Source organism: Lineus longissimus, chromosome 3 (genome assembly GCF_910592395.1).
Source record: "Lineus longissimus chromosome 3, tnLinLong1.2, whole genome shotgun sequence".
Classification (NCBI taxonomy): domain Eukaryota; kingdom Metazoa; phylum Nemertea; class Pilidiophora; order Heteronemertea; family Lineidae; genus Lineus; species Lineus longissimus.
This window is the reverse complement of record NC_088310.1, coordinates 2,998,546-3,019,694: the sequence shown is the minus strand read 5'-3', so window position 1 is coordinate 3,019,694 and position 21,149 is coordinate 2,998,546. Positions and strand designations below refer to the sequence as shown.

General features: G+C 40.3%; 1 protein-coding gene across 4 annotated transcripts in view; it reads left to right on the top strand.

The window, feature by feature from the left end:
- Positions 1–21,149, top strand: part of LOC135485378 (EH domain-binding protein 1-like) — an 88,996-nt gene that overhangs the window by 44,004 nt on the left and 23,843 nt on the right. For all 4 annotated transcript variants that reach the window (XM_064767350.1, XM_064767352.1, XM_064767351.1 and 1 more), the window contains 3 exons: positions 1,135–1,231; positions 11,607–11,680; positions 17,964–18,078. In XM_064767350.1, coding sequence (XP_064623420.1) covers positions 1,135–1,231; positions 11,607–11,680; positions 17,964–18,078 — 286 coding nt within the window. The remainder of the gene's footprint in view (positions 1–1,134; positions 1,232–11,606; positions 11,681–17,963; positions 18,079–21,149) is intronic.

Below are 21,149 nucleotides of genomic sequence, written 5' to 3'. Positions count from 1 at the left end.
TGAAATATCAACATGTTCTGACATGTTTGCCCTATTCGACAACATCAGAAACTGAATGTTTTCATCATAAACCCTATGTGTGGATTCAGGGGAGTTGCACCCCCCCTCATTAGATCAAATTCTTTGAAATTGAGAATAAACTTGGGAAATGGAGGCAACATTTTCTGGAGCCGAAAATATGTTAAGCCTTAGCTGAGGTTGATTTGTTTGAGGTGGATACCAGGTTCTCCTTGTGGGTTGAAGGAGTTGTAGGGTACATGATCACTCTTCCTTCAAGGCCAATTCACTCCAAAAAAACCCTATAAAATATGCTAAATATTTCTCAAATATTAAGTGTCCTTCAAATAAGATCATTTTAAAAAAGGTAGAATTTACGTCCTTAGGTGATTTGCATACCAGGCAGCTAAACCTTTGATTCGAAATCATGAAATGTTGCAAAAATACACGCTCTGATCTTCCCATAGCGTATATACCCGCTGTAGTATATCCCGATCCAGCTCAAGAGATCATATTAATACTATATCGGGCCTCTGTGATATGGGAGCCAAGCTTCTTAACTTAGGCTCTTATTTCCTACATTTTGACAATCAGATTACTGAAATACAGATTACACTAATGTTGCATATTTTTCCCATCTTGTTTATGATCTGGCTATAGTTTTCCTCGCTTTGATCAGATGGCTGTGACAAGCAGAAAGGAAAGCACGCTGAGTTTTCTCTCTGTCATTTTCATTTCGTTTTCTGGACTTATTTTCAAAATGGACTGTCATAATTTTGTTGTTTCTGACTTGTTGACTTTCATGTTTTTGGTAGGTGACGCGAAAATCTCAATGTTTAATGGAAATGTCAACTGTCTGTCTGGCTCTTGTTTTGTCTGTGTTAGGGCGGGAGGGGGGGGGGGCGGTGATAATTCAATGAGTCTTCCATTGAAATTTATTTCACTCACAAATATGCTGAAACTTTGTCTTTATAGTATTTGTATATATGTCGACCCAATGGCAGAAGTCTATTTCAGTACAAATTAACTCAGTTGGGAAATTCAAAATGTTACTGTCACTGTTACTGTTACTTGTTTCAACAAACTTGCTATCTGTCTGAAAAAGTTTGCTAAATTTCTGGAAATTTTGTTTTTCAGGTCGGAAGGAGGATGAGGAGCGGTTGATGCAGGAATGGTTTGTCCTGGTCAACAAGAAGAATGCCCTCATCCGCCGGCAGATGCAGCTCAATATACTGTAAGTTGAAATGTCTTCTTACTCTTTACCCTGTACTGCTTCTTGACTTTGATGGTGAATTTGGCAAAAATGTGTACAAGCGTTAACAATATTTGGCATCATCTTTGATGTGACAAGCTATTAAGAGGGGACAAATCCTGTTGTTGCGTTACCATGGTAACACCAAATGGATCCGGAATATCCACTAGTCATCTGTTCGCGATTGTCTTTTATACTTAGATCTACGCTGCAATCTACCGCTTATGATCTGCATAAACATGATAAAGTCAATGATGACAGCGTTGGTGAATGCTCTCTCCAAAGGAAATATGCCAACACCTCATTGCCACATCTAAAACTCTGCCAGAGAGATTGACCATGAGCTACACAAGGCATCTTTCGCAACAAAACTTTCTTAGAAGTAGCGATTGCCACAGTAAGTTTCCAGCCTTTCCATCCAAATGAAAGGTGCCAACAGCTCATTGCCAGATCTAAGATCATATTGATTAACAATATTTCTTTGTATTTACGTTTCCCTACGGTGGTATTTAAGGTAATCCAGCAGCCGTACCTCGCCTTGAGCCGGGTAACCAGTATAACGTGGTCGTTGTAGGCCTCGGCCAATGTTTGAAGATTACGACCATCTATACCGACAGTTTGTTGTAATTGTTGTCATCTATTGTTGCTCACAATGGGAAGATTCACCCAGAAATCTTTTGGGGTCTTTCCCGTTATTCCCAGCGCTAGGCTACCTGCCAATTTGTCCACCTCTAAACCGCATTTGTCCAAATCTAAGTGCGTAATTGATCAACAAACTGCTCATCGGGGGACAAAGGCGAGGATTAAAAGTGTAGTGCGTACAACCAGGCCGGGGTGTTATTCATTTATTGTGATATCTACATAATGGACAACGCCGGAAGCATCTTTGGGCGGCCGATGTTTGTTTTTATACAGTTATGGTTATGGTACTCGGTTTGGTCAATTTGACCCGAAGAAATGTGCTGTGTCAGCGATTTATTACACCTTGTGGGTGGGGATAAGTTGCAGCTTGTTGATGGGCGGCATGGGTCAGTTTGGTGCAGCTCTGAGTGAGATGTTGATATCTCAGAAGAGATTACCAAGTTTCAGATATGTCTATTACTTTAAGTGGGCTACTCAGAAGACTTAGGTTTTAAAAGTTTGGCATTTGTAACCCAGTAGTTTTCCAAGTTATCCCCGCTCAAAGCGATTCAGCATCCTACAGTGCTACTAAAGTGCATCACCTGACCCCTCGGACTCTCACGTGGAAAGATGATCAAAGCAACTTAGAAGGGATTCAAACCCTGAAACTCGTGATCAGAAATCTTGTACTCTAGACCAGGCTGTGGTGGCCATTCTTGCATGGTAACATTTCTTGCTAATTTCAAACCGACAAGATGGAGACATTTTGCCATACAAGTTAATTGCTCTCCCAAAGAGAAACTAGATATTTTCTAAGTGAAAAAAGAAATAATCATTGAACAATGTAATAGTTTCTTTCCTCCGGCCAGAGGTAAGAAAATACGACATATTTCAGTTTTATCAAACCTTGAGGCTTGTTTTGATGAGATTTTTAACAAGATGTGTATGTATTTTCGATGTACAGCACCAATTAAAAAATTGTTCACAGGAATGTACAAGCCACCTGCTTGGCTGTGAAAAATATTACAAGATGTTGAAATATGAAAAATAGTTCATTAAAGGTAGCTGGAGGCAGTTATTTGATGTAGTAGATTGTGCTATTGTTGTGTTGACATCGCGCAGAGTGATGGTTTCTTTGAATATTATTCAGTTTTAGGGGAAACTTGTAGAGAAACATGATTCTGGATTTTGAAATCAGTCCCAGCTCGGAAAAAGGCCATTGCCCCTTTTGATTGCCATGTCGACTTATTCCCATCATTCACTTGGACAATTTCAATTATCTCCTTGTGAGGAAATCTTACCAATGATGGCATATTGCATGCCAAAATCTCCAGATTGATCAATTCCTGCCACTGCTCTCTTCTGGTCTTGATCCGGGTTCATCCTGATACCGTTATACACTTGGTTGAACAGTTGGATGATACCAGTATCTGATATGATATTGTGATCATGTTGATACACGCAACTTGGCCTTTTGCTATTGAAATACTGGCATTTGTTTCAATTGGGCAAAAGAAAACTTTTTTGGGGATGTTTTTGCCTTGATTCTTCCACCGTTCTCTCGCACTCTCCTCAGTGTCGTGACCCATGATGTCTTTATCACTAATTTACAAAATTATCAAAGTGATTTGAGTACACAATAGTTTTGGCGAGTTTCATATGAATCATGAAATAAATTGTTTTGTTCATTTGTATTAGTTTCTAAAAATCAATGAAAGACACCCAAATATAGTGAAAGTGTTCCATTAACATGTTTGAAATTTGCTATTATCACCAGTGTGAATACAATGCTATACTTTTCATTTCTCAAACAGGCCAATATTTCAACCTTAATCCGAATATCAATCGTGCATGACATACTCCTACATTAAAATATTTCTCCAGAAATCTGTGAAATTTTGTTTTGATGACTGAAATTGTGAAAAATGTTCAGAGTCTGTCATTTCTGTCATTGTGTCATTAATCATCCTCTTCATTGGAAAGCCTCCCCCCAGCTGCTCCAGTTAGAATGTTACTCTAACCAGTCAGTACAGCTGGCAGCTGGAACAGTTTTGAGAGCCAAACTTTGCTATATCGTGTTGGCAATGTGTCCTCAAATCACAAAATTCCTGGGAAGGGTGTCAGTATTTAGAGCATCTTTGGGTGCATGGTCAGTGGCCATGTCAGATGCTTCCAGTTCAACAGACTACTGCCAGGTGGCAGCACTTGTATTAAGCCTGAATGAGTCAATAAACTCTAAACCTTGTTTCAACATACATATATTGGATTCAAACTTAGTAGTATTGACTTATTGTTTTCTAAAACAAAAGGTGATTTTCCATTTAGGGTTTCTTCAAAAGGAGGTATGTGCCTGCAAGTTATGAAGCGTCCACACTGGTAATGAAAAAGAGACAACACTTTAGAAGTCCTAAACATTTTCGATATAAAAATATCAAGAGCGTGAAGAAGTTATGAAAAATGTCAATTTACAACAAGTATGGCTGTCATTTCTTCATGTTCGTTCATCATTAAGCCAATCACTTCACCTCCGTGATCTTACCATTAGCCTCATCTTCAACCTGACTTATCACGGAAAAATATGCCAAGATCAAAGCGGAGAGGACAATATTTTGACAGCGCGTATCCAAATGGATATTCTGTGTGATTCGTCGGGGTTTTACAGATGAATAAACGGTGCGGATCAGGGTTTTGTTTTTGTTCAACAACGCCATGGACAGGTCTACCCCGGGGCTGAGTTGCCACTATGATGGGGACGGCATCGCTGAGATAAGGAAGCTGGCGGTGGCAGGCTTTTATCGGTGGTGATCACGGCGGGTTTGATTGATGCCGAAGCTGTAGGTTTACAATTATGCACCCTTCATCACGTTTTGAGTGAGGTTTCATTGGACCACAAGTATCTCATTTGAGGTTTTACAATCTGGCTATTATTAGAGGTTACCCCATCACCCCAGTTCTAAATGCTGCCTCCAATGATAAATCAAAAACATGTTAAAATGTACCCCACCATATCATATTCTGTCAATGGTTGAACGAAATTTCATCAAATTAGAGCTAATTTATGCTAACCCTTTATCAACTGTGGGCAAACTTTTATCCGCTCATATAGTGAACTTGTGTCTTAAAAGCCTATAGCCCTCTGATGAAGACAGGTGGAGACTTGTGACAAACTGACATGATGTGCTATGCACGTCATCGACAAGCCTGCTTTGATGGTATGACTGAACCTGCTGCCCTTTGTCCTTGTTGGAACAGAGGCAGAATCTTGCGGAGTGCAGGCACAGTATTTCACCAGGAAGTATAATTTGGCCCAGCATGCTTCTTCACTTGTCGTATGCACCATCCGCTTCAGCCATAACGAACCTCCCTTAATTACAGCCCTGCTTAATTAGCGGCAAATGGCGGACATGACCACCAACCATTCGAAATAATACAGAAGGTGTGTGGTGAACCGCATGGCCCGAGGCCCTAGGGCGTGAGGTTAGGACCCCTTGTGAAAAAAAGGCTTGACTTCAAATCTGTACAACTTGGCAGTTGGACGTATTTTTCGTCCATTGAGAATCCTGGCGTTTCCATTAGATCCACTAATGATATAATGAGACAGGACACAGAGATATTTTGTGCGCACAATTGGTGGGTCTGCCCTCATCTGCGGGACACTGACCAGGATATTTTAGTAATAATCATAGCAGTGCTGGCTTGTTACCATTCATTATTTCATTCTAATTATTCCTTAAGTCTTGAGACGCGTGGCAAAGTTTGTTGAAATTTGACATGTGTTAGCTTAAAAGAATGACTCCCAATGACATTTGTTTTAAATAAATATGCTAAGAAATGGGTGTAGGGATAATTGTACTGCATTTGTTTGTATGTGAGACCACCACTTCTATATGAGGCCTAAATGTAGAAACAATGGACTGATGTGTTACCATGTCAATTTTTACGCAACCTGATTTCCTCTCAAAATCAAATAGGAAACAACAAAAAACGATGAATTTTAATTTTCCATTTGGTTTAACTTTGTTCAATAGGGGATAAAATTAATGATAAAAATTCTTTACAACCCAGGAGGATGTTTTGAAATATTTGAAGCAAAGATAATGCAGTTTATGTGAATTCAGTTGTGAATTCTTCAGAGGAATAAAATGATCGGAGAAAAGTTGAATGATTCGTAAATTTGCCTCACTGTAAAAAATCATCAAATTGGTCTTTTAATTTTTTCTAATTGCTTAAGTGAAAACACCCGTAGCACATTTTGACGTGCAGTGTGTTGCTCGTGTGTCGGTTATGCGAAGATGTGCGTACTATTGTCAGCGAGCGTGTGCGGGACTTTGATAAAACGGCACAGCATTTTACGCGAATCTTTATGATGTTCATCTTCAAAGTCTTCAGGCACACTTCATTTTGTCCGATGAGTAAAAAAATAAATGATGGGTAAAAAAGTACATTTTTGGGCTGACTACACCTTAATGGGGTGGAAAGAATTAATCTTCTCGTTAACAAAGACGTCATTTAAATTTGATGATGTGACCAGCTTGCTAAAGGGAACGCTGAATGCAACGTGAAAGGTTAATTTTTTGATGATACATGTAATGACTGCACTGTTTTCGAAGCTTAAAGCTGTAACTTTGCTCATTTTCAACTTCCATTTCAGCCCATTTGGCAAAACCATTACCTATGTTTTCCATAATTTGGCTACCTTCACTTCACTTCAAAATGAATGAACACGGCCCCTTTAGAAATTTAGGGATTTCCTTCTGATGAAGGAAGCCCGTCTCCATATGCAAAACTGACCAACCATGGTAAATGCTTCTCAATCAATTTCACTTCATAATATAACATTAATCCTTCAAACAACTTAAAGCATTCCCCCACTATCTTCTCCAAAAGATTCGATCATTTTCCAATTATGGGGTGAAATCATCCTCCTAAATCTTTTCTTGCCTTCATATTGTATTACATGCCGTAATTGGTTGACCCCTTCAACCTGGCCAAGCAACTCTATTTGTTCTTACAACAAAACCCTCGTAATTAGCTTACGAAATAAAAAGCTGGACAACAAAACTTTAGAAATGACAATTTTGTCGCATGCATCTGGGTCCTGGCAAGTTCAGCTCTAATCCGTACTACATGTCCCTTGGTGGAGCGTCGTGTGCCGTACGCGATTGCTTTCAAGTGCTGGAAGGAATATGCTCGCATCCCCCGGGACGTTTTCTTCTAGGCTATCACGTTCGAGCCTCGTGCTCGCCTGAGAGGGTCAGACTCCTCACAACCTGATACCTTAATTAAGAAACGGTGATCAGCAGCATCTTTAATTGTCTAATAGTTTGATTTTAAGTGCGACCTGACCTACAATGTTTGAACAAAGTTGTGATTTTAGGTAGATTCAAAAAAACACTTTTCTTGAGACTTTGCTTGGTGCCAACTGGCCCTGCATCTTCGAAATAAGTGTATTTCAGTGCAGAAATTTTGGTTTGGTTTGGCCCTCCATGCCATGAAACGCAAAGGTTAAGGTCCTTGAGTCTTTGTGTTTGAAAATTGGTACCAGAATGTGTTGGTAGATCATTTGCATCAGGTTTGAAGGGTTAACCCTATCAACTCAGATGTCTGTCTAATTGGCCACAAATTAACAACCACATGGTGGGAAGATTGGAAACTTTTAACCAATTATGGGATGACAAGATAGTTGAGTTCATCTGATAAACGTCTGTCCCGTTATCATGATCAAAACGGACATGGAAAGGACAAATTGATTACCTCCCAGGATTTTAGACTTTACCAAAATACTGACTAACATTTCATTTTGTCCTGCCATCCAAGGTTAATGATTTCTGTCTCCTGTCGCCCTGGCAGGAGTTCAGAGAAGAATGGCCATGTTGCCAATCACATGGAGTCCAGAGATGCTGCTTCAACAACCCATATCATCCACACTCTTGATTGGCCCGACGCCTGTATCAGGGCACCATGGGTCAATATATGAAACATCTTGATAAATTCTGTTTTAATTAGGACCTCAGAGTGCTCCCAAGCAGGGGCCCTGTCTGGAGACAATCGCAGAATAATGACCCGCCCCGTTTAGTCACTAATGAGGAGTTTTAATTGCATTTTAATTACACTGCGAGTCACTGGACGGCACTTCGGTCATTGAGTTTTTGGCGACTGGGGTCTTTTGTGTGTTTTGTTATTCAGTTTAGCAGATGGACCCCGTGGTTTGTGTCTTCGATATTTTGCTGAAACCACTTTTGGGGCCATTCACACCATCTTCACCATATTGTTCAAATTATTCCATCAAACCATAATTGCATGGTAATAAGACTTTTGAATCACCCATCCTTCAAATTGTTGTCAATTGCTTCATATCTGCATGACTGAGGTGAAGTCACCTTAGGTTTTGAAAGTTCTGAACTCTATGGAGGGTTTTGGGCAAGACGTGTCATCAGCACTGTACACAGACTAAGTGGGGTTGAGGAGCAGCCTACATGAAAGCCGCACAGCATCAGTGTCTGTGATCTCAGAAGTACTTATTAGCCTAAGGAATGGGGTTATAGGGGGGCTTGGTTGTATCAAGAAGATACTATAATTTAATCTCATTCTCCCGCCCCCTTCCTGGCAACATTGGTTTTACGATCACCATCAGATTTTGGCTGGCCCTTCCTGATCCTGACCTCTCCAGAAGGTGATGTGCCCATTTAGAATTCGTTAACAGGATTAAATTAAATGGACCGTAACCATCAGACCCATAGTGTCCCCAAACCAGTGGGCTGAACCACAACACTCTGGTCGTTTTGATACGCAAAAGTCCTGAAAACAGTTTACCAAATTAATTACCTTCCCTAATAATTAAGCAATTTCTACAGATTTAAGTGACTTTTGCTAGAAAAACAACTCGGCTGTGTGGTCAAATTAAGAGGACATGTCCAGGCTTAGCTGAGCACTTTAAGTTGTTTTGTGTCAATATTGCATATTGTTTTGACACTGCCTATTATGTGTCATTTTGACTATTGTGGTTTTAAACACTTTGGTTGCTTACATTTGGAAATGCACTGAAATGCTCCTGTTCTGGCTGTTTTCACTTCATTTGGCTGCCTGTCAATGTGCTTTTAATTGTGTGTTTTATTGGTAAAATTGAGTGAAAGTTTGACTGAATTTGCTGGGAAAGTTTCTGCACTTGGGTGCTGTTTTTCTAGCTAGGAAAACAACCTGAAGGTTGAACTGTGTCACGACGCGACTCAAGAACTACAAGTGGTCAAATCTTGTTAATTTAGGTCCCTATATACGCCTAATACTCTTGTAGTTCTGGGTTCACGTATTTGCCAAAATGTTGAACTTCTGTGTTTTTCGACTGTAGATTAACAGATTAGTCATTAAGGATTTTGTGAACGGCAGCCATCTTGGTCATAAGAGGAATATTGTCAGTAATTCATCGCTGGTGCATTCACTTTTCTCAATGAAAAACATGCCAAGAAATTGCAAAGCCTGTAGCGTATGAAAAATTAATCAACCGTCCAGATTTCATTTGACTAATTAACAAATTACCCGTTATGACGGGAAGCGGACACCTTCTTATGAAATATTTATCGAAAGGAAAATGAATTGATATGAAGTGACCAAACATCGCCAAACGGCGCACACACAAGGACAAATTCACAAGTCAATATTGCACCTATCAAATACCAAAGAGCAATTGAGAGACATTGGTTCAACATACTTCATTTTGAAAATAGGCCAGTTGACACCGACTCCGCAGTGAGGACTGTTTGACTTTCTGCGATTGGTTGTGAGGTTGTGCTGAAGTATGCAGCAAACGGCACGCGGTGGACCCAGTGCTGCAGCTCTGACGCGGCTTCAACTGCATGAGGAGGTTTACTCAAACCCTTGTGTCTGGCCCGACTCGTGTTGGCCTGACGATTCTACACTTACACAAATGTGCAACTAGCAGCAGTTCCAAACCATTTGAAAGGGAATACCCTGTACCGTGTGTTGCTCTGAATCAACTGGCTAATAAAAAACACCGCACGAACTCTTTGAACAATTTGCGATATGTCTTTTCAGTAAGTCTTGAGTGTTTCACCTCAAACTGTTGGATGAACTTCGTATTCATAACCACCAGGGGCTCTGCTCTGCATCATTGCTGACCCTGAAACCTTTGGCTAAAACAGAAAATCTGCTCAAGTAAAACAACCATCTTGCACAATCTCTTTATATCCTTTTAGTTGGCTAGAATTCTCCAAGTCTGTTGGACAAATCCTCTGACCAGATTTTCTGCAACTGCCGGCAGATTCAAATATTACAATCAGGCGATTTGGTATGTTTCTGTCACTTCTCTAACAACCCTTACAGCATCGCTTCTATAGACTCCCGATCAAACATTACCAAACATTATTGACAGGATGTAGGTCTGTCTCTATCTTTGATTGACATGGTGTCTACGATGTCCGAGATCTCCACACAATCGCTTTCGGCAAATACCGACTCATTGAATCAGGTCCCATAGAGCTGCAGGGAGACTTCAATAGTGATATTTTCGCTAATGGTTCAGACAAAGCGAGGGATGGCCGAGTTTAGCACAGCATTGTTTTGTATCCATTTAGGTCATTTTGGAGAAATGGGCTCGAACAATGTCCGCTGAAGTGTAAACAGTCACCTTTGGCTGGTGCGGTTTTGAGCAAGTTGAGATCGCTGACTGTGCTTTTGTTAGACTTTATTGAAATCTGAGTGGGGTAGCGGTGGAGGTCTCGGCTTCATGATCTGAACGCCATGGGTCCAAGTCCCACCCTGACCTATTGTGGCTGTGGCCCTTAGTAAGTGCAAGTTATTAGCAGGCGAGTCATATGGGTTGGTTCTGTGATGCATCAGAAGTTGTCGATGACTATCGCATGCATCAAAAGTCACTCGTTGGTGACGGTCACCGCAGCTTTCTCTACTCGAGTTCACCAGTTGCTGAAGTCTAATTACACCCAGGTGGTCAACCAATTGGGTCAAGTATATCAAATCTTCATGACCTGATACTGGTGTCTGGTTGTTCTAGTATATTTTGAACCACCCTGTACCATGGCATATTAAATCTCAGCAATCCTCTGTGTCCATTCCAATCAACATTGAATTAGGCTAAAATAACTTCCTAATAAGGTGCATAAAGGTATTATACCTCTCGTAACTCTCACTATCTCATTACCGGGACTGCTTCCAGAGAGGACATTTCTACACCAGGTTCCTCCAATCATTTTCTCCTGTTGGTGGGGACGTTCTTCCTAAGCCACTTATACAGAGTGGCTGCACTAATTTCTCTATTGGAATCCAATTTATCACAAAAGATCAGGGTTTTGTTACTAATTCAATTGTTTTTTGGTCTTAGCTCACATTACTGAGTGGCCCCTGGGTAGGTTATTTCTTAACACGATGAAACCACTGTGGTTCTTGATAAGTTAGAGCCAGTTTCCTGATAACTGGCTTGGTGTTTAACCTGTTTGTGCGCACTTCTTCTTCCTCTTAGCATTTGATTTTCTGTTGTGGTCAACTGCAGAACCAGGCCAATGTCTCTAATAAACCTGTCATCTCTTGCTCCCCAAAGCTTTGTCACCAATGGTGCACCTTTCAGCCTTCTGGCCAGTCTCTCAGTGTCGGGGAGTGGGCAGATCTGGAGCACAGGCTCTGGTGTCAGATCTGGCATTGGCATCTTCCAGTCTAGAAGAAGGACCGTGATGAAAATACTCATTGTTTTCCTCTGTTCTCTTTTCAGTGAAAAGGAAGATGACTTGGAGAGAAGATTTGATCTGCTCAACCGCGAGTTACGACAGATGATGACAATCGAAGGTAAGAGCAGAAATCCTCCTTTCTTTCTATCTTTCTTGAGAGATTTGCCTATTGAGTCCATATTGGACTATACTATAGGGTGGCAGGGTCAACGCAGGCTGACCAGTTTGGTATTAGTGAAATGAAAAGGGACTCTGTCTTTTAACTTTATACCTCCTTTATCGATTGAATAGTGGACGTGGCCCTTTTGTGGGTCCCAAGATTAAAAAAAACCGGCTCTGCCTTCTGATCTGAAATTTATTAGTTGGCGATTTTGAAATAACTTCTCTAATCACAAAACAAAATGTCCACTTCCTTTATTGATATGCGGCTCCAGGGGACCGAACCCATGTAAAGTTATTTTGGAAGCCGTCAACAAGAACTTGTGCAAACTCCACCACGGACAGAGGCGTGCGTCTTCCGTAATCACGTTTTTTATCCGCACGGATAATCTCGGCCAGGAGCATCCTGTGATGTCAAGAAGTTACATCTATTCATCAAGCCAAGCCCTTTAAAAACTTTTTATCCAACCTATCTAAATTTATCCCCAAAGTCTGCCAGGGTAGATAATCACGTGCTGCACCCCATCAAAGATATTTGTTAAAATGATTTTGTCTATTTTTTCTCAGCTTACTACCCTCATTAAATTTAATCTTAAGCCTCATTCTTTGCCAAGGCAAAATAAGTTTACCCAATGGCAATAGTTTGGACCAAGCCCCAAATTTTTTGGTGTTTCAATGGATGGGGCCGGTCACATGTTGAATGATGCTGTTTTACCCAAGGTTGGATGATTTTTTATCAAGTTTACAACTGTCTTTGATGATCTTTTTCAAAATTAAGATAGTACTTCATGACAAAAAAGGGGCCTTTGCTTGCCCTAAAAGGCACAAGGGCTGGCACAGGTCGAGACACGGCTCAAACAATGAAAGGGTTACATTTCTTTCAGCCACATCTTCCGAACAGCCTCATTTGATTGAGACACGCTTTGGGTGTCATTGATGATGCATGTAGTCAGCAGTGTAGATGTGTTCCGACTCTTATGCACATTGCATAGCAAAGACGATTTCTGGCTCAATAAAATCAAATCTCCTTACTAGGCTTAGCGAAGGATTTATTTCTTCTGCCAAATATTTGAAATAGTTGCAACTTTTGAGTTTAACAACATCATCTTCTCATGGGTGATAGGATTTTGGATCGGATTGTTTTTTTGGGGAACTCTTTTTTTCTCTTGAGATGTTCAAATTTTTTCTTCACGGTTTTCAATCTACTTTGGACGCTACATTTTATACCTCCCTCGTTGTTTTTTTACCTAAAGTGCCCCGAGCAATAAACAAGAACTAAAATTGATGGGATTTATTCCTAAAAATCTGTTTGCACTTTTTCTCACTTTTTTGCCAAATTTTCGAAATTTTAATGCAGCATAATTATGCTCAAATGGCCCTGGGTGATATGAGTAAAGCTCCTACACGCACTTTTACCATAAATTGACACGCGAGAAAAAAATCGGAACAAACTTTACGGCATTTTATTGTTGTGCGTAAAGACCTTAAAAAGCTAGTTCAATAATCGGACAATGAAGTGGGCAGATCTAACCATCGCCAATACTTTCAAAGTGTCACTTAGAGATAGCACCTGAGGGTACCTAGGCGGGGAAGAAATATCATCTATGACCCCACTTTGACCGTTTCAATTCAGCCAATCAGATTGCTGATGCACATTGTCGAGAAAAATGGAGAGAAAAAATTGCGATCCATTAACAGTTATTTTGGACCATCCGCAGAGAAAAAATTCGCAAAATAAACATGGCATGTTTTTCAAGACCATGCTGTAGGGCCCAGTTGAACTGTTGAGAAAATGCATCAACACACTTTTCAAAATCTCTTGCACAAAAATGCATCTTTTCTGTGGTTTGACTCATCCTTTTGGGGTGGAATCGTATCGTTTCATAATGGCCAGTTGTCCAACCTCACTCGACAGATTTGGAAGTGTGTCCCTAACTGTTTGCACTTGTTTTACCACTGGTATATTTGGACGGGTAAGAGCTTGTTGAGTGGTCTGGCTCAGCACTAATATTTGGTAACCTTGCACTGCCCTCGCTTTGTGGTTTTAATTTTTCTTGGCGAGTTATAAGAATAGAATGAAATAGCCAAGTGCCTTTCAAGTTTATTTGATGGGAGTGTATTTGTTTCCAAGTTCTGGTCAAGTTTCTGTAATTTTATCAAATAATTTGTGGATTTTGGGTTATATTAATTGACTGATCTCATTTTCGTATTTCAAGATGTAATATTTTACTAGTCATATTTGCATGTTATTGCTGGACTTTGTTGAGTTTGATGCTTTTACAATGTGAAAATGGACCACAAAACTTCTGCCTCCAAACTGATAATGGTAACTTCTCAAAATAATTAGAACGTATTCAGATGAAAATATCTCACCGTCTGATTCAAAATTACAGACTGATTCAATATTTTCAAAACACTCAATTGCTTTTTGCCAAGACATTCATTAGGGAAAATATTTTGGATGCCGCAGAGCTACTGCTGAAGTCGTCAGACGTCTTAGAACTCGACGGCACTTAGCATCTGGCGAAGTTCGCATCAGACCTAGCTAACGACAATGGGCTAATCATAATCTAATGTTTCATACTTCGTTAAAGAGCTCGTTCATTTGCTAATGACCTATCACAATAGCCATGATTGTTATAACTGGTTGTCGCGTTTTGTGTCGGCGGGTTTGGGATGAGCGTCACTGGTCTCTTTCATTCTAAAGTAATTCATTCTAGGTAAAGTATGAGATGGGGGGGGCCTCTCCATGCTGTGAGACTGCTCATCCCAAAGTCAGGTAATCTGACCGTGAAATTTCAGAATTGCACATGCAGTGTCAACAGCATCCACACTCCTCTGGGATACTGGTTCCATAACTGTCATCTTAGACTTTATGAACAATGTTGGGAAACAGAATCACCTGTCCTATGTTCTTTTGCCTAAACTACCATGCTAAAAGGTGCTTTTTGGCAATTTTTCAAAACATATCTCTTTGAAATGCTATAGGATTCATTTCATACCGTATGTAATATTAATTGCAAATAGTGCCATCTCTTTGATGGACCGATTCGGAGTAAAACATTTTCGATCTCGATGGCAGATATCCAATTTATCGTGTGCGCATTGGTGCAGTATATGCGTCTGATTCATATGTCGCAATTTAATCAGACGACATTCTTCGATAAGCTGATTAGAAATGATTGGTTTTGTGGTTTTGGCAGATGCAAAATATCAGTCGGTTCGCCTTGAGCGTCTGAACTTGGTGAACCAGGTCATTTTGCTAGTTTGCAAGCGGCTAGCAAAAAGTACACAAAATCGTTAAAAATGAAGCTTGTAACACTAGATGCATAATAACATGACTTAGCTTTGACAAAAACAATTCCATAGCCACTTTTCTGTCGCAATCGTACAAATGGACAAAATGACGCGCATTCGTAGAAAACATTCACTTGTCGGGAGTATGTTGTGAAACGTCTCTCTTGAGTGTAAGAACGACTGGAGAGTTGCTAGCGGTGTGGATCCCCTCGATACTAAAAGCCCTCCACGTTTTATGGACGGTGATCACAGCGCCATGGAGAACCCTTGAGCTTATGAACATTTCCAGGCTAATGGTCCTTCAGTGTCACTGCTAGTGTTTATGTTTCTGTTCCAGCGAGGATTGGTACCTCATGATTCTTTTGATTCGGCGTGGATTGGTGCCTCATGAATCTTCTGATAGACATGTCTTGTTTCTACAGATGTTGTAGTGTTCAATTGCATAACTCGGAGTCGCAGTTGACAGCCACCAAAAATTAGACGTTATTAAACAGTTCTTCCCTAGGGGCATTATATAAAGAGATTCATTCACTCTCCTTTGTACAATTTGCACTTGATCCTCAAAACGTAATTTCTGAAATCTGGCACGTTTCTTCATTGTAAGTTTAGGTGGCATTGCATTTGACCTCATATTAACATTCGGCTATGAAATGGCGACCGGAAAACATTATAAACTCCTACTTCGAATTCATTCATGACAACACGCTACCATGTTTTCTGCAATTGAACCCTATCATTCTGGCCTGTATTGATAATGGCACATGCATCAGTGATGGACGCATTTTTATTTCTGAGGACGTCCGCCTCGCGATAATTTTCTTTTTATGAGCATCATACCACGTTATTATGTCTATTGTCATCATGATTATTGATGGGCTTCGGTGGAGAGTTTAGATGGGTCTACATGTAGTTCTGTGTCTTTCAGTCATGTCTTTGGGTGGATGGGAGACCTCACTTATTTCATCAAGTTTTTCTCCAACTCCCCCAGTCGGAGGGGCCAATCAAAATACGCATAGCAATTCCTGAGTCGAGGTAGACTGTTGCTAATCGAGCTCCGTTTAAGACCTTTTTGGTCATCGCTCATTCAAGTGGGGGCCTTGGGGTACCGGCGCAGTGATCTGGGCAATATGTGGGTTCAAGTCTTTTGCATGGTTGGTTCAGCCCCAACTTGTTCTGACCCTTTTTGCTGAGCGACCCCTTTGAGTGTTTCGAAATTTGGTGTGGCAGTTTGAGCCCTGATTCTGAGTAAGGGTTTGTTCCTCTTGACCCCAGTGTCGCCAGGGTCCCTTTGTCCTGCTGTCTGGCAGAAGAGGGTTGTTTGCAAACATGGTGAGGGGGCTGTGAGACATTGCCACTTTTAACCCTTTAAGTAAAAAAACCCTATATAAATGTGAATAGTCTGAAGCATCTTTAAATTTGAAGTGGAGATTTTTATTTCTGAAACAACTATATGCAAACTTTGCAATGCACAGGAACTTTCTGTGAACAGGCCATAATGCGCTTTGATGCTAACATATGGTGACATGGAAATATTGGAGGAATATTGGAAATTTATACATGTCATAATTGCGGGGGAAATGTAAGATCACAGGGTAGGGATTATGTTTGACTCATCCTGCTGTTCACCCACCGCCATTTTCCCAGGCGGAAAGTATGCCGTAGAAACGTCGATAAAACAAGAAAATCAAATTGAAATGAATTCCAATGTTAATTTCTTGTACTTCTTCCTCAAAATATTTCCAATATAGGTTTTCTTCGGAGAAAAATTGTTTTGAAATTTTGATTTTTGGATTTCAAGTTGTGTATTGGAAGTCCTGGTCGGCTCGGCTCCTTTAGCTAGCATGTCAGGTGCAAGCTGTGATGACGGCAGTGCATAGCTTAAGGCTTTGGGGCTGAGACTTTAAGCTTTTGTAATCTAGATTTAATAAAATTCTATCTGTACTTTTCATATAAATACTGCGGCTACAGACCGTAAGAATCAGAATTGGGAGCTGCTGGTTTGGACTAACAGTTTTCTTTCGTCTTTTGTGACGATTTTTGGATATTCTGTGTTTTTTTTCAAATTCGGCATGTTAGTTGTGTCAAATTGAGGATGTGAAACTTTTGGGTCATTGCTTCTTTTTTCGCTGGGGATGGTTTTGGAGTGTTTTGCATATTACTCTCATCAGTTCAGTTTTTGTCCGAATTTGTTTACAGGGGAAAAAGAGGATATAGTGGGGCAGTTGTAGTACAGCTGGGGGGGGGGGCAAATGCAATGTGTTTTTTTAGCAGATTTGGCTGATTGTCGGATTGACAGACACACAAAAGAGATGCCAATTTCATGAAGTTATAAGTACTCCTACTCGAACTTTTTTGCATGAATAGCAACAATCTCTCTATTTTAAAGGGTTAAATTGGCTCTATCTCCAGACTATTAATGCCGCAGGGTAGTCTTCAGTTTCCCATGTTTTACTTGTATTCATACAATAACATTAAAAGTCATCGCACTAATTGTTGCCCCGACATGCAAGAGTTTAATTCCTGACACGTGAAGTTTGCATCATTCTATTCTGAGAGGAAATGAAACTTCGATGTGCGATTTTATTGCCGCGGAAATCATAACAACAAGGCATTGTTCATTTCTGTATGTCTCCATTTTATGACTTATTCATTTCAATCGAAGGTGACTTAATTATGCTAATTATATTTGTGTTTGAGTCTCATCTAATTGCGTGTTACATATCTTCATGCTGTTAGATTTTATTCGAAATTTATTGTGATATTGTCATGTTTTTCTTGTTGATTGAAAGAACAACTTTTCATCGCATGGTATAATTGAACCTGTACTTTGAATAGCTTGTAATGTAGGAGGAAACTAGAGACTGCGAGAAAACCTATGTCAGTAGAGCTCCTTTACACACACAAAACATAATTTCTCATCTGTGTCATGTATTCTATCTTTACAGATTGGCAGAAGACTGAAGCCCAAAAGAAACGAGAGAAACTCCTCCTGGAGGAACTCGTGGCAATCGTGAATAAACGGGACGAGCTCGTTCAACACTTAGACAACCAGGAGAGGGCGTAAGTGCTATTTCATTCCCTTTGTAACAAGTAACAGTGAACACTTTCCAAAAGGTTGACACTTGGGCTCATCAACTGTCATTGTTCCTTTCTTTTGTATCACTTGCCTTGATAACTTGGATCCCTTCTCAGCAGAATATTTCATTTCACATAAACAGCGATACCCATCCCAAAATGAACAACATCGTGGTGAAAGTGAAATCTTGTTCCATCCTAAATGGAATGTGGCAATGTTACCTCACCGCTACTCGCCTCAGCCGGTTACATTCTATCGAAACAATTGATAGCGCGAGTAATTAAACGGAATCAAATAGTCTCGTGTTTCGTTAAGTGTAGTGCTGGTCGCTGAAGTGTCCTGTCAGCCAGAGTCCAGAATCTTGTACTTTCAAATTAGATACTGTGGTGGCTGTTCCAGGTAGAATGCACACCCTGGCTGCTTGGAATGGTTTGGGATGAAGATTATCTATCATCTGAGGGGTTAAAATGCTCAGTACGTTGTGTTCTAGTCTAGGCCACCTGTACTACCACTTCACTTTGAACGAAAGGATAAGTCTCAGTTTTAAATGAAAGAAATTGGGGGGAAATCAGCAAAATTGATATCATCAAACTATGATAGCTTGACTGTCTTCAGCATTCAATCACTTTCCAAGGACTATGTCTTGGACGGATATTTCCAATGAAAGGGGTGGTGCTCCTTTAAGCTAACAGCTTGCTTGCTATGGAGTTTCCCTGTTTAGGGTATACAGTGTTATATTATGTATCGGAGACGGGCAGATTGAAACAAATGGTCATGGCTTTGTGGTTTTGATGCCCGTTCTCACAAGCAAAGACATTGTTCCAGCGATAGAAATTTATGGAAATCTATCTCTGAGTGGTCTCTGTAACACTCGAGTGTTTGTTGGCCCTGATTTCAAGAATGCTAGAAAAATTCCTGGAATGTCGTCAAGGATGTTCCGTCCTTCGAATAGATGATACAAAATTTGTAAATTTAGACCGGATAATTTGTTTGGGGAGTTAATAGATGTGACAAATACGGCAATCCTCGAGTTTCCTTCGGAAGTTTGTGCCGGTGTCGTCTCAGCCGATCCCAATGATATTGTAGCCAATTGGTCAAATTTGCTTGGGATATTCCCGTCTAAATGAAGTATCTGTCTGTAGCATAAAACTAAGTAAATTTGCCTTCTTTGTGGCAAAACTTGGGAAGATGGGGAATAAGGGAGGGGGACCAGCTGGTCTGGTTCTGACTGTCTGATGTGGGAAAAGATTTCAGGGTGTTCAGTGGCTTTAGTCTTATATTTTGAAATAGCAAACTAATTGGAGTAGTATATCTAATGCTTGTCACTCAAATTTGACCCAGTTGAAAAATGAAGGGATTTTTCACCAGCTTTGGATTTTGAGAAATTTTATTGATCTGTCACCTTTTCTGCTCTCATCCGGTTCTAATACAATTTAACTGGATTTCTCACTTGATTTTCTATCCAGAAATACTATTATTCCATAATCAGTTTATTCCTACAGAGTTTGTAGATTAGCGGGATCATCTGCAGATTGAGAGAGTTAATATTTTGATGGGGGTTTAACTAGTTCTTCCTCTTGATGGAAGGTGGCAGCACTGAATTTTGCTTTTAAAGGTGAAATTTTGTCTTGAGTCTTTTACTCCATGATAGATATTGACTAACAAAAATACATATATGATTATTGAATCAGAAGGTGTTAGGATTGGATCTCTGTCCTTGCCAATAAACACAAGCATGGCATGCGAAAGAACCTGTCTGTTTTTTGCTAGGGCTGGCAAATACGATTTGATGATGGCTGTACTTTGTTAAAACCTGGTCCTCACTCTTAGCTGATTCTGCCACTTCAATGGGCCCCTCATGCCAGGTGGCGTACAGGATATCCTGCTGCCTTGTTTGGCAAGGGAACAATCCCCCTGGGAGAGGTAGACATATTAGCTCTCTCGGCCAGAAAATGGCAAACATACAATATTGACACGGGTGTCAAAGGCCAGTTTTTCATTTGTGATTTATCTATAATTCTGACAGGGAGGTTTCATTTTAGGACATTTTGCAGAAATGAAAGTTTTAGATTCAGAAATTTTTGACAAAATCATAGGCAGAAGTGACTAACGTATAGTGACATTGGATGTTCTTTGCGATGTCACATATGACACAGTTAGGGATTATGCAATCATGGGACGTAGAGAGAGAGAGACATATCAGATGCAAAATTTTGAAAGAAAACATTTGGAAAACACAAAAGCTAGCTGGAAAAGTTGCAGCCCATTTTGATCCAGATATCATTTTGGAAGAGAATGGGTTACACATTCATGCAAAAAGCAAACAAATTTCCTAACCATGCGTAAAGTCTATTGAAAGTTGTTGTTGACAGACTTAATTGCCTTGTATGTTGTGTCTTTGGGGAAGGGTTTCCATTGATAAATATTGGCCTACTCGTGAAAAATGTCGCCTTGGCGAAAATAAATGGCGGGCCATTCCCGATGAGGTAACACGCATGTTTGACCAAGTCGGACAATTTCCAAGTTGACTCGATATGAACATGTTCTGTTGGTTGAAAGCTCTCGATATGTTTTTCAGTGGCTGGGTCGTGTTTGTTGAGAAAATAACACGTAGGCCTAGTATTGATGCATGTGGTTCATTGATTTAGGCCCTTTTATTGGTGTGTTGTAGTTGTAATATAGACCATGCCAGAGGCCCTTTTGATGAGTTGTGCTTGTTTGTTCCTAATGAAAATATCCCCTGAATTGAACGAGTCCGGTTCATTTGATTTGTGTTCTGAAGTCAGAAGTACAATGTTATGTACATGGGGGCTGTTAACCCATTCAGGTTTTTAAGAAAAAAACTGAGCAAATTTCGATGTTTCCAACCCCAATGTATTAAAGAAGTAGACAGCCTCTGTAGTAGTTATCAAGACCATCAGGTGTCTGCCCCTATTGGTCAACTATGGAACCTCTGTTTTCCTCTTGGAGCTGGGGCCTGAACCATTGGGTCATTTTGTCAATTGTGAAGTCACATAACACCAACGCAACAACTAAATTATTGACCTCCAGTGAA